The sequence below is a fragment of the Trachemys scripta genome, chromosome 2 (assembly GCF_013100865.1).
Source record: "Trachemys scripta elegans isolate TJP31775 chromosome 2, CAS_Tse_1.0, whole genome shotgun sequence".
Lineage (NCBI taxonomy): Eukaryota > Metazoa > Chordata > Testudines > Emydidae > Trachemys > Trachemys scripta.
The window spans coordinates 61,919,000-61,932,275 of NC_048299.1; the positions used below are offsets into that span (position 1 = coordinate 61,919,000).

The 13,276-nt window shown below is 40.2% G+C and overlaps 1 protein-coding gene across 9 annotated transcripts in view; it reads left to right on the forward strand.

Annotated features, from left to right (window-relative positions):
- The window catches only part of CREB5 (cAMP responsive element binding protein 5), a 350,697-nt gene that overhangs the window by 318,104 nt on the left and 19,317 nt on the right, over positions 1 to 13,276 (forward strand). For all 9 annotated transcript variants that reach the window (XR_004644468.1, XM_034760699.1, XM_034760700.1 and 6 more), the window contains one exon: positions 12,814 to 13,137. Coding sequence is in view for 8 of the 9 variants with exons in the window: in XM_034760699.1 (XP_034616590.1) it covers positions 12,814 to 13,137 (324 nt within the window). In the remaining variant the exon portion in view is untranslated. The remainder of the gene's footprint in view (positions 1 to 12,813; positions 13,138 to 13,276) is intronic.

Genomic DNA, 13,276 nt, shown 5'->3' on the forward strand with positions numbered 1-13,276 from the left:
TTGAGATGAGGAGACCACATCTGTATGCAGTATTCAAGATGTGGGCGTACCATCAATTTATATAAGGGCAATAATATATTCTCTGTTTTATTCTCTACCCCCTTTTTAATGATTCCTAACATCCTGTTTGCTTTTTTGACCGCCTCTGCACACTGCGAGGACATCTTCAGAGAACTATCCACGATGACTCCAAGATCTTTTTCCTTTGGTCTTAACTACCTTGAGCAGTTTAGTATCATCTGCAAACTTTGCCACCTCACTTTTTACCCCTTTCTCCAGATCATTTATGAACCTCACTTTTTACCCCTTTCTCCAGATCATTTATGATCCTGAGTTGAATCATATAGGCTGGTGTGTACACTGTTCCTTTGCGAAGAGCAGAATTATTGAATTGTAGGACCTAAGCAGGTCATTTAGTTCAGTCCCCTGCACTGCGGCAGGACTAAGTATTATCTAGACCATCCCTGGCAGATGTTTGTCTAACCTGTTCTTTAAAATGTCAAATGATGGAGATTCCAGAACCTCCCTAGGTAATTTGTTCCAGTGCTTAACTACCCTTACAGTTAGGGAGTTTTTCCTAATGACTAACCTACATTTCCCTTGCTGCAATTTCAGCCCATTACTGCTTGTCCTGTTCTCAGTGGTTAAGGAGAACAATTTATCATCCACCTCTTTATAACAAGCTTTTTACTTACTTGAATAGTGGTATTTCTGTGAGTGTTCAGTGGAGAAGGGGCTGAACACTCCAGGGGAACCCCTCAAAGGGACCTGGAGATGTGGGTGCACCTATTGTTAACCTGCAAGGCAAAGTAAAGCCCCAGAGGAGAGTGCTTGGTGGCTGACAGGGTAGTGGTGTCGGGGAGATGACACCCTGCTAAGCACAAGCAACAATTCCTCATGCTGAAGGCAGGGGTGACTCTCAGTCCTGGGTATCTTGAGAACTGTCACAGGATTAAAGAGAAGTGATGAGTTACTGCAGATACAGTAGTAGGGGGTGGGGGACAGACATCTAAGGGAAAAGAAGCTTGTTTATGGATGAGGACTGGGTTGAAGGAGGAAGTATGTGGCTGTGCATAGGGCTTGGGGTGGATGTGGAGCACTGTGTGTCTGTACCAAAGTCCTGCAGCTTGAAGGGAGCAGGGATTTGTGAGGGAGAGTGTTGTGGAGTGGGGTGGTGAGAGACATGGGAGCGATCTGGTGTGGCATAGGGGGGAGATGTACAAAGGGACACAATGGAGGTGTGAAGAGAAGCTGTTAAAAGGGAAGGCACAAGAGACTTTGGTCTTTGCATGGAGCCCACAAGAGACTTTGGTCTTTGCATGGAGCCATTGAGGGGACAATACATATCAATCCAGATAGCTATTCATATTAATAACTATCCACACTGACATATTTATTTAAGAAACAGGCAAATTTCCAAAAATAAACTTGGTTAAATTAAGGTTGTTAGACTGTATCATCCATACCTACATCCCGTGTGTTTGGATATTTAGAGAGAGAGAGAATAAGAATATTGTACATAGGAAATCATCAGTCATAGGACTATCGGAGGCAGGTAATTGAAAGCCATCCATTTAATTGCAGTTATCGTACTTTATTCATACCGGAATTCATCCTAAAAACATGAAATAATCATAAGAATAGTATCACTTTTTATTTACCGTAGTGTTGCTTCTCCAGAAAAATCTCTAAATACTTTGCAGACTACACTGTATATTTAGGGACCACTTCGTTTTAGAAATGAAAACTGACTTCACCTGAAACTACATGGGAATATTAGGTAGGCGAAATCTTTACCCTTGTTGAATTAGTCAGGACACTAGGCAAACAAACATCAATACTCTTTGAAACAGTGCCATGGGATCTTTAATGGCTGTAAGTAGTTATGGCCTTGGTTTTCCATTTCAGACACTTATTGGTATAATCTTGAAACAAAATCTAAGAATCTGATTGTATAATGTGTGTACAGCAGTGGATTTGTGTGTTCATGTGTGTGTGTGTGTGTGCACACGCCCTTGAGTACTGCCACATCTGGGATTAAAACAATAAAATATAGTTTTAAAACGTACGTGCATCAGATTTTGACTCTCCTAGTGCTCCTTTAAAATGTGTTTACTCCAGTAACGAGTTTCCAAAATTACACCAGCAAAAGCAAAACTCAAGTCTCATATACTGCGTGTTCAATCTCCTGAATGAGGCTGACTAAATATGAGTCGTGTTACTAGGCATTATGCAGATGGAAATAAGTAGCTATCATCTTCTACTAGTAGCTGCAGAGTCATGCTTTCAGTGGGTTAGTGCTCAGCAAGGGAGTATAATATTCTCAACTTCTATTTTCGAGTGCAAGGATACCATGACGAAGTTGCTCAGATACCATGATGATGGGCATGGGACAAAAACCTGAATACAGTTCTCTTGTGTGTGTTACGTGAACCTGTATGGGTTGATTTTTCACAATGCTCAGCACCCAGATCTCCCCCTGACTTCAATTAGAATAGTGGATGCTCAGGACTTCTGAAAATCAGCCCAGTAGGACACATCCCTTTCCTTATCTGACAAAGGGAAAACATCCACCATTTACTTTTTTGGGATTCACCCCCTCAGGGAGGACAGGGAGTTTCCTCTGTCCCCATTCCCCTGGAGTTATGCTCATAGACTCAGGTTTAATCTCTGGCAGGAGCTCAGTTAAAGCTCAGCCATGGAGACTGCTGTGGCGACACTGAAGCAGCATACACCCTTGATGCTCTGCCTATTTGGGGACAGTGCTGCTGGTCCCCCAAAACCGTGGGGCTTGTGGCTGCTTGACACTGTTACAACCTCTCTTCCCTACGTGAGGTGGATTTCTGCAATCTCTGACCCACCACTGCTACAGCCATAGCTATATAGAGTTCAACCCATAGAGCCCTAGGAAATATTAGATAGAGATCGAAGCTACAAAACTTGGATCAGAATCCAAATTTTTACTCCCTATGCGTAGTTCAGGGGTGCTTAGATTTGGGGTGTCAATGCTGTTTTTTAGAGAAAGAAATCCTTACCTTGACATTCAGATCTACTTTTGGGTTCAGACTTTGAAACATCCTCTCCCAAAAGTTAAAGAGTTGTCTGATGTGAGGTTTTGATTCAGATCTGGTCTGAATGAGGCAAATCCTGCAGCCCTTATTCTTTATTCAGACAAAACTCCCGATGAAATCAGTCTCTACTTGTACCCATGTATTCCAATATTCATTACATGATCAAACAACACCTAGGAAGCACTACAAAATGCTACATATGTGAATATATCATAGAAAACAATGCAGTTAAACATTAAACTACCATAGTGTAGTTTATCCTATATATACAATCTCACTGGAGGAGCGGTGTAGGAAAAAAGAAGTTAGTCTCTATTATATTATGTGGTATTATTTGCCAATAGTATGTTCCATTGCTCATTCTTGTGTGATCCTGTAACTAAATATGCTTCCCAGGGTTACCTAGGTTATGAGGCATCTCACCACCATCTTCCCTTAGCATGTGCCTGCTGTCAGTTCCCTGAAACCATCGCCTTTGTAACACAAGCACTGACTTCCAGGCCTCGCTTATCTCTGTACAGGTTAGCCATAGGCACACACCACCCCTGAGTCCATGGAGCATTCTCTTTGTTGTCTATCTCCTTATTCTCTGAACACTCACAAAATTACTTGGCTAGCTATTCACAAAGGCTTATTAGTTATACCTCAGAATACAGCACTTAGATGTTAGTGGAAACAAAAATAAATTCATTATCAAAGGACAGAGATTCAAGTGACAGTCAGTAAAGATACTGGAAACAGATGATTACTGATGTTCGTCCATCGTTATCAATGAAGACCTCAACAACTCATTATTTCGATGACCGGGCTCTGTGTGTCCGATTCGGGCATGGAACGTCCTGTCACACGTCGGGCAGACATGTAATGGCACTGTTGATGATGTACGAGCAGCTCTGGACTTGCGCAGTTCACGCTTTTTTTCAGCCTCAGCAATACGCCTCGCCTCAGAGCTATTACTGCCTGTGTGAATGAGGCTGCGCCATACTGGACGGTTCAGTGCAAAGGTTTCCCATGTGGCAGTGTTGATCGCGAAGGACTTCAAAGAGGTCTTCAGCGTGTCCTTGAACCCCTTCTTTTGTCCTCCATGGGAGCGCTTTCCCTGAGTGACTTCTCCGTAGAAGAGCTGATTAGGAATATGTTCATCTGACATTCTCACGACATGTCCAGCCCACCTTCTTCTTTGAAGATTTCGCAGCCTGTCATTAACATTCAGTTCAGACTGGTGAGTAGAGGCCCACTGTGAACCATACAATACTTAGTTTACATATAAACAGACAGATAAGTTGTGTTTCAACTTTGCTGGTGACCAGCCCTTAGATACAGACCTTAAGAACATAATTTTCAGTGTATATACATAACTATTTAAAAAACAGCCTGACGTGTTTTACAATTATGACCAGTGTGACACAGACTTTTGTTAGAGACCTCACAGCACTCCTTTTCATGAACTAGAATATAAATGGCAGACCCTGGAGATCCCTTTACCCCTTATTCCTGCTGCCAGTTGGCATCAAGAGGACCTTGGGTTACAGATACCATATTATAATCATCAAAATGTAAGGCTGGGTGGAACCTCATGAGGTCTTCGAGTCCTGCACTGATGCAGGACAAAGTGTATGTAGAGTTTGTAGACCATCCCTGACAGGTGTTTTATCTAACCTATTCTTAACCCCCAATGACAGGGATTCCACTACTGCCTGGGAAGCCTATTTCAGTGCTTAACTATCCTCAAAGTTAGAAAGTTGTTCCTAATACCAAACCTGTGTCTCCCAGACTGCATATAAGGCAAATTATTTCTCGAACGACCTTCACTGGACATGGAGAACAATTGATCGCTGTCCGTTTTATAAGAGCTTTACATATTTGAAGACTATTATCGGGTCCCGCTTAGTCTTCTTTTCTTAAGACTAAACAGGCCCAGTTTTTTTTAACTTTTCCTGATAGATTGGGTTTTGTAAAACTGTTATCACTTTTGTTCCTCCCCCCTGTACTCTTTCCAATTTTCTCACATCTTTCTTAAAGTGTAGTACCCAGAAATGGACACAATACTCCAGCTGAGTCCTCACTAGTGCTAAGTAGAATGGGACAATTACCTTCTGTGTTTTGCATACACTACTCTTGTTAGTACACACCAGAATAATATTAGCCTTTTTTGTAATTGCATCACATTGTTGACTCCTATTCATGATCCAGTATAACTTCCAGATCCTTTTCAGCAGTACTACTGCCTAGGTAGTTATTCCCCATTTTATAATTGTGCATTTTTTTCCTTCCTAAATGTAATACTTTGCACTTCATTACTTTGTCTTTATTGAATTGCACCTTGTTGATTTCAGATCAATTTGTCACGGTCATTTTGAATTCTAACCCTGTCTTCCAAAGTGCTAGCAACGCTTCCCAGCTTGGTATCATCCACAAATTTTTATAAGCACACTCTCCACTGCATTATCCAAGTAATTAATGGAAATATTGAATAGTACCAGACCCAGGATAGACCCTGTGGAAACCCACTAGGTACATCCCCCAGTTTGGCAGCTAACGATTGGTAACTACTCTTTGAGTACGGTCTTTCAAAAAGTTTTGCACCAACCTTATAATAATTTTATCTACCCACATTTCTGTAGTTTGCTTATGAGAATGTCTTGGAGGACGGTGTCAAAGAAATTATTAAAATCTAGATATATCATTTCCCCTACTATCCACTAGGCCACTAACCCCATCAAAGAAGGAAATTAGATAGATTTTTGGCATGATTTGTTCTTGACAGATCTATGGTGGTTTTTCCTTGTAACCCTATTATCCTCTAGGGGCTTACAAATTATTTGTTTAATAATTTTTCAGTATCTTTCCAGGTATCGAAGTTAGGCTGACCGGTCTATAATTCCCCAGTTCTGTTTTTTCCCCCGTTTTAAAGAGCGGTACTATATTGCCCTTCTCCAGTCCTCTGGGACCTCACCTGTCCTCCTTGAGGTCTCAAAGATAATTGCTAACAGTTCCAAGATTCTGTCAGCTAGTTTCTTAAGAACCTTCAGAAGACTTGAATACATCTAACTTATCTAAATATTATTTTACCTGTTCTTTCCTTATGTTGGCCTGTGTTCCTTCCCCATTGTGATTAATATTAATCACATTAACTATCTGGTCACAATTACCTTTTTAGGGAAGACTGAAACAAAATAGGTAATAAATACTTCACCTTTCTTGCTGTCATCTGTAGATGACCTGCACTTTTCTTTGTCTTTCTCTTGCCCCAATGTATTAAACAACCTCTTCTTATTGCCTAGTTTAACTCATCTTGTGCCTTAGCCTTTCTGATTTTGTCCCTACATACTTCTGCTAGTCTTCTGTACTCCTTAGCAATTCTGTACTCCTTAGCAATTCATCCACGTTTCCACTTTGTGTAGAATTCCTTTTTGATTTTTACTTCATTAAAGAGCTCCTGATAGAGCGATATTGACCTCTTACTATTCTTCCTATCTTTCCTGCACATCAGGATAGTTTGCTGTTGTGTCTTTAATATTGTTGCCTTGAAACTGCCATTGCTCCTGAACACCTTTTTCCCTTAGATTTTCGTCCCCTGGAACCCTATCTACCAGTTCTCTGAGTTTATTAAAGTCTGCTTTTTTGAAGTCCATTGTCTTTATTCTGTGGCTCTCACTCCTTCCTTTCCTTAGAATAATGAATAATCAAATACTGGATAAAAATGGAAATAATAATGTACACACACAGACCGAATTACAAATATTGTGGGAACCTTAACTTTGAATTTCCTGAGTTCTGTCCAAATAAATGTCAACTTTAACATTTCACAAATATCACTTCTTGCATTTAATAATCAAGAAACACAGAGTATGTTTCAAGTGTATTTCTGCAACATATTTCTGTCCCTGCTATAGGGTATTTATTGATCAAAATGGATATAGAATAAATTAACAGGGAACTTATTTTTCTAAATAATTGGAAGTCAAAAATATTCTATGCACAGGAATAATGATGCTTACCTCCTTTGTAAAGTGCTTTGAGATTTACAGATGAAAATCACTAAATAGAAGGTAGATGTTGTTATTGTTATTTATGCTGGTACTTCCATTGTGGTCCAACCTACTCTTAGGCACTCCCAAAACAATGGACATCCCTTCAGCAATGCCATCACCATTGGATGGTTCTTTTGTGATGAACGCCATTGTACTATTGTCATTCACTACCATTGTACAACTTCCAGGTGTGACACTTCCAGAAATAACAAAATGATAATGCTCAGTGTCTGAAGGTCTGATCTTGTGAGATGATGTCATCAATTTATATGGATGGCAGTAGGAGATGAAGCTACACAGCCCACCATAGGTTCAGGCCCAGATCTCAGAAGTATTAAAGTGCTTACTTCGGATGGTACATCTTTTGTGTACTCTGCAGTTTGTTTTATTACCGGTTTCATTGTTTTCAACTGATCATTTCTTCCTAAAGATTAATTCAATTCAGCAAATTTGAGTTTGGGAGGACAACTGAGTTAGCTTTTTATTAGAAGCTGAGATATGCTGTAGACTTGATGGCAGTCCATGTATAGTGCTGTTACAAAATCTTATAGAATCATAGAATATCAGGGTTGGAAGGGACCTCAGGAGGTCATCTAGTCCAACCCTCTGCTCAAAGCAGGACTAATCCCCAAATAAATCATCCCTTTGTCAAGCCTGACCTTAAAAACCTCTAAGAAAGGAGATTCCACCACCTTCCTAGGTAATCCATTCCAGTGCTTTACCACCCTCCTACTGAAAAAGTTTTTCCTAATATCAAACCTAAACCTCCCCCACTGCAACTTGAGACCATTACTCCTTGTTCTGTCATCTGTTACCACTGAGAACAGTCTAGATCCATCCTCCTTGGAACCCCCTTTCAGGTAGTTGAAAGCAGCTATCAAATCCCCCCTCATTCTTCTCTTCTGCAGACTAAATAACCCCATTTCCCCAACCACTCCTCATAAGTCATGTGCTCCAGCCCCCTAATCATTTTTGTTGCCCTCTGCTGGACTCTTTCCAATTTTTCCACATCCTTCTTGTAATGGACACAGTACTCCAGATGAGGCCTCACCCATGCTGAATAGAGGGGAATGATCACGTCCCTCGATCTGCTGGCAATTCTCCTACTTATACATCCCAAAATGCCGTTAGCCTTCTTGGCAACAAAGGCACACTGTTGACTCATATCCAGCTTCTCGTCCACTGTAACCCCTAGATTCTTTTCTGCAGAACTGCTGCTTAGCCACTCGGTCCCTAGTCTATAGCAGTGCATGAGATTCTTCCATCCTAAGTGCAGAACTCTGAACTTGTCCTTGTTGAACCTCATCAGATTTCTTTTGACCCAATCCTCTAATAGACTATGTAAAAGAGCTCAGAGGAATTGGAGAGTATAATTCAGATGTGCCAAACAGCCTGAGAGTGAGTCATAATAATAATACCTCACTCTTACATATTGCCTTGCATCCATATATATCTCAAAAACAACAGGAGTACTTGTGGCACCTTAGAGACTAACAAATTTATTTGAGCATAAGTTTTCGTGGGCTACAGCCTACTTCATCGGATGCATAGAATGGAACATATAGTGAGGAGATATATATACACATAGAGAGAGCATGAAAAGGTGGGAGTTGTCCCACCAACTCTAAGAGGCTAATTTCATCTTTTCTTTTTGCGGATACAGACTAACACGGCTGCTACTCTGAAACCTATATATCTCAAAGTGCTTTACAAAGGAGGTCAATATCATTATTACCATTTCATAGATGGAGAAACAAAGGCACAGAGACCTTGCTTAAGGTCACCCAATTAGAAGATTAGCAACTTGTGTCCCTTTTCTCTTAACTTTAGGACAGTGTGATTTATGGCTGGATCCTGCATACCTTGTATTCCTCAAACTTCTCCTGAAGTTAGTAGGAGTTTTAAGTGCACAGGAATGCAGGATCAAGCTCTCAATGTGACATCTAAGTTTAATCAGTCTCTGAAATGTGTTCATTGTTTGGATAGAAATGAATCCCCTCCAGTTTGCTTTTATGAACTTAAATGGCATGAAGATTTGCAAAAAGTGATTTCTACTATTTACGGTATGAAATATTTATAAACAGCTAAGAATTGAGTGAAATTTATTCTCATGTTCTCCCGTCACAATCATTGAATGAGGCAAGGAGGAAAATCCATTGTGACACTCTAAAGTACCATAAGCCAAATTCTGCTCTCAGCTTTCCCATTGCAATACTATTAGCTATGGTAGTCTTGTGCATGATCGTACAGTGATTGCTTAGGTGGTTATTGGTATATGGAGATGTTGTCATTATCAAGAAACATTATGGGTAAAATTCTTGCACCATTAAAGTCAATGGGAATTTTGCAATTGACTTCAAAGGAGTCAGGCTTTCACTTTGTAGATTGGTGCTACATTACTATAGATATAGGTATAGGGAAGGCCAACATATGGATTTTTCCTGTTTTTTCTATGGAGTTTATAATACAATATCATACTTTAGAGACTAGGACATAGTAGTTAGAGCTAGGAAATACCTTTCAGATCACACTCCATCTGCTTGCAAGGGCATGTTACAGCCTCTGATAAAGGACATTGCAGACATTAAGCTGATACTACAGTTGGTCATGTTTCTTCACTGATGTTAATGGGATTTAGGCATGTGCACCACGCTGGGAAAAGGGACAGACCGCTTGACATATTTATATGAGTGCAGTAGCACAAACTGAATTAGAATTAGAAAAACATCAATATTCATATCCTTTGCTTCCTCGCTGTCCTAACCTGGAGTACCTCTGTGATGAGAGCTAGAGAAAAAACAAAAGATGAATAGGACAGTACAGTTTTATTTCATGCAGTGACTGAAGCTTAGAGATGATCAAAATAATTTACTTAAATTTCTGTTCAACAAAAATAGCTTTGAGAAGGAAACAAATATTTTCACTGATCTTTTTTTTCCATCCATGGTTCAGGGTTGTTGTTTTTTTAACAGAAAATGTCTAATGCCAAATTATTTTCAGTTTTTAAAAACTTAGTGATCAGAAAAAAATCTGTTTTTTCACTTTTGGTTTCTTCTAAAAACACTGAAAAACACCAATTGTTTTCCACTAGAGATGTTGGGGGGAAATTCCTGTTGGGAAAAAAAGTGGCATTTTTTTCGACCATCAAGTTATTGATGTTGAGACACAGGAGAAAAAATGGCAAAAAAGCAGTAAAGATGTCAAACAAATTGCAGTGGCATGCAGGAAACCTAATTTCATTGCCAATTCCTCATCTAAGGTCTCTTGCTACCCATTTCTGCCCGGGCAGGGTTTGCTCAGTGATGCTCAATAGCAGTCCCTCTGGTTAACTAATGATCTGCAATGAGGGGCTATTAAAGAAATGTCCTGCAGTCCTTTTGGGCTAGGTGACTGGTTACTCTGAGGTGAGGCATCTAGAGGTGGAATCTAAGGTAAGGAAACAGTGTGAGGATCTTCAGAAATGTGGATGCCACCTACTCTCAGGAAAAAATGGCAGAGTTCCAAGTACTCACTTGTCTTTTTTCTTAGTCCAATGTTCAGAATTGTTGAGCACCAGGAGCTCCCTTTAAAGTCAGTGGCATAACTTCTGCTGATGTGAATGGGAGCACGATTGGGTACTTGATCGTATCTTTGTTTGAGTCCCTTTGCCTTGAAATGCACTAGAACATATGTAAATATGGTGCCATCACATTGTATTCTACACTACAATAAAACAGCAGTTTGGAATTACCAGACCCAAACAAACAACAAAACTGAAGTCTCCCCTCCCACCCCAACACATACACATTGCAAAGAGTTTACTAAATTCCTGGGGATTTTTCCAGCGCTCTACAACACAAAACAGTTGATCTTGCCGAAGACAACGGAAAATGTTGATAGTTCCCCAAATGTTCCTAATTGGCAGCAGCTTCTCATTAATGAAAAATAAATTGCCTTGGGGTGTGTGGGGGTGTGTGTGAAGTGTGAAGTTAAAGAAACGCTGCACTGGGACAGGATGGGGGAGATAGCTGGTTTCTTACCAGGATCCTGATCCAGGGCAGCTGGCCCACCTTCCCATAGGGAAACGTGAACAAGGAGCTTGTAAAATACACAGACCAAATGGAAATTACCCCTATTGACTGAAACCAGCTGCATGTGTCTCTCTTGATTTGCTATTGCAGATAAATGGATGTGGTAGAAGGGACCATGGAAAGAAAACAAAATATTGTATTCTGCTTGAAGTCACGCCACAGTAATAGCCACAGTTTTTGTAGCTAAAAGAAAAGGATTATTCGCAAATTAGGTCTCCCCTGCCCCATTTTTGGCTTTGAAAATTATGCCATTTAGAACAAGTCACACTGTAGTTGAGCTTCAGAGTGTTTTGACAAATACAGGTATTCATGATTTATAAAAGTGCTGGCTAACCGGAGTTGTTGTTTTTTTTGGGGGGGGGGGGGGGCTGCATTTTGATTTGGAAAACAACTAACTTTGGCACTGACTTTGCTGAGCTCCAATAGGAAGCTGGTCTTAGGTAATCCAATGTGAAGACTATGTGGTATGACAATATGGCTAATATGTTGGTACATCCAATAATTGAGGGGGGAAATTCTTCCACCCTTAGCTATCATTACAATGAACAAAAGAACCTTATCCTGCAATACTTACTCAGATTAAACTTCCTTTGGCTATTGCGGGATATCCTAAGGTGGGAGAATTAGAAGAATCCTATTGACATTAACTGTAGTTTTGCCGGAGTTAGAACTGCAAAAAATCAACTCCAGCATCAGTAAAAGACATGAGGACATCACTGAGGCAGGAATTAGCATGCAACAATGAACCACAGTTAGCATTTGAGCTTTCGAGCTCAGACACAAAGGACCTTAATGGCAAGACCACACTTAACTAATAGTTTTTTTAGTTTGGTGGGAGGACAAAGGTTTGGTCTTATGAGGTAAAATATTGTAAAATGACTTGTGTTCTTGGGCTCTGAAATTTAAAAAAAGGGTCAATATTCTATTTCTTTGAGGCAATAAAAAAATGTCTGTATTACTGGATGGTAATTTAGTGTGGATCTTTGTTCAAGGCATCATTTTAGCAGGTATTCTTTTTTTAAAAAACTAAGACTGCATGAGACTTTAAACTTAATGAGCTGACTAAGAATAAAAGAATACTTTTTTCCTCAACAGCATACTAGCACAATCATATGAAAATCTGTAGCTGTTAAATTATCAGGGGGTAGCCGTGTTAGTCTGTATCTACAAAAATAACAAGGGGTCTGGTGGCACCTTAAAGACTAACAGATTTATTTGGGCATAAGCTTTCATGGGTAAAAACCTCACTTCTTCAGATGCATAGGAAGAAGCTATGCATCTGAAGAAGTGAGGCTTTTACCCACAAAAGCTTATGCCCAAATAAATCTGTTAGTCTTTAAGGTGCCACCAGACTCCTTGTTATAGCTGTTAAATTATGATCCAGATATTTAGTGTTCTATAAGTTTTGACTGATAATGATCAAAAAACTAGATTATAACCTAACAGACATTGAAGGTTATATGAAAAGCACTATACTTAAGCCAAGAAGTAAAATCTAGAAAAAAATCACAAAAATTACAAAACCAGACACTTTCAGGTGTTAAGAGTTTCTACAAATCTGGAAAAACGAACCTCTAATAAATGTATTATTGATTTCAAATTCTCTCCCCCCCACCCACCCTTTTTCTTCTGTTTCAGAGGTTGAAGGCAGCATTGACTCATCATCCTGCAGCCATGTCAAATGGAAATATGAACACCATGGGCCATATGATGGAAATGATGAGCTCCCGACAGGACCAGACACCACATCATCATATGCACTCACATCCACATCAGCACCAGACACTGCCACCTCATCACCCATACCCGCATCAGCACCAGCATCCAGCACACCATCCTCATCCTCAACCCCATCACCAGCAGAACCATCCACACCATCACTCCCACTCGCACCTTCACACACACCCGGCACATCACCAGACCTCTCCACACCCACCACTGCACTCAGGTGGACAAGCACAGGTAGAACCACTTAATGAGCTATCATCTTCTTCTGTTCTGATGCAAGTTTAAAAAAACAGATTACATGTGCATGGCTTTTCAAAAGCAAGTCCACTGGTTGCTAATAGATTTTCTCTGTTGTTGGCTGCCAGATTAACCT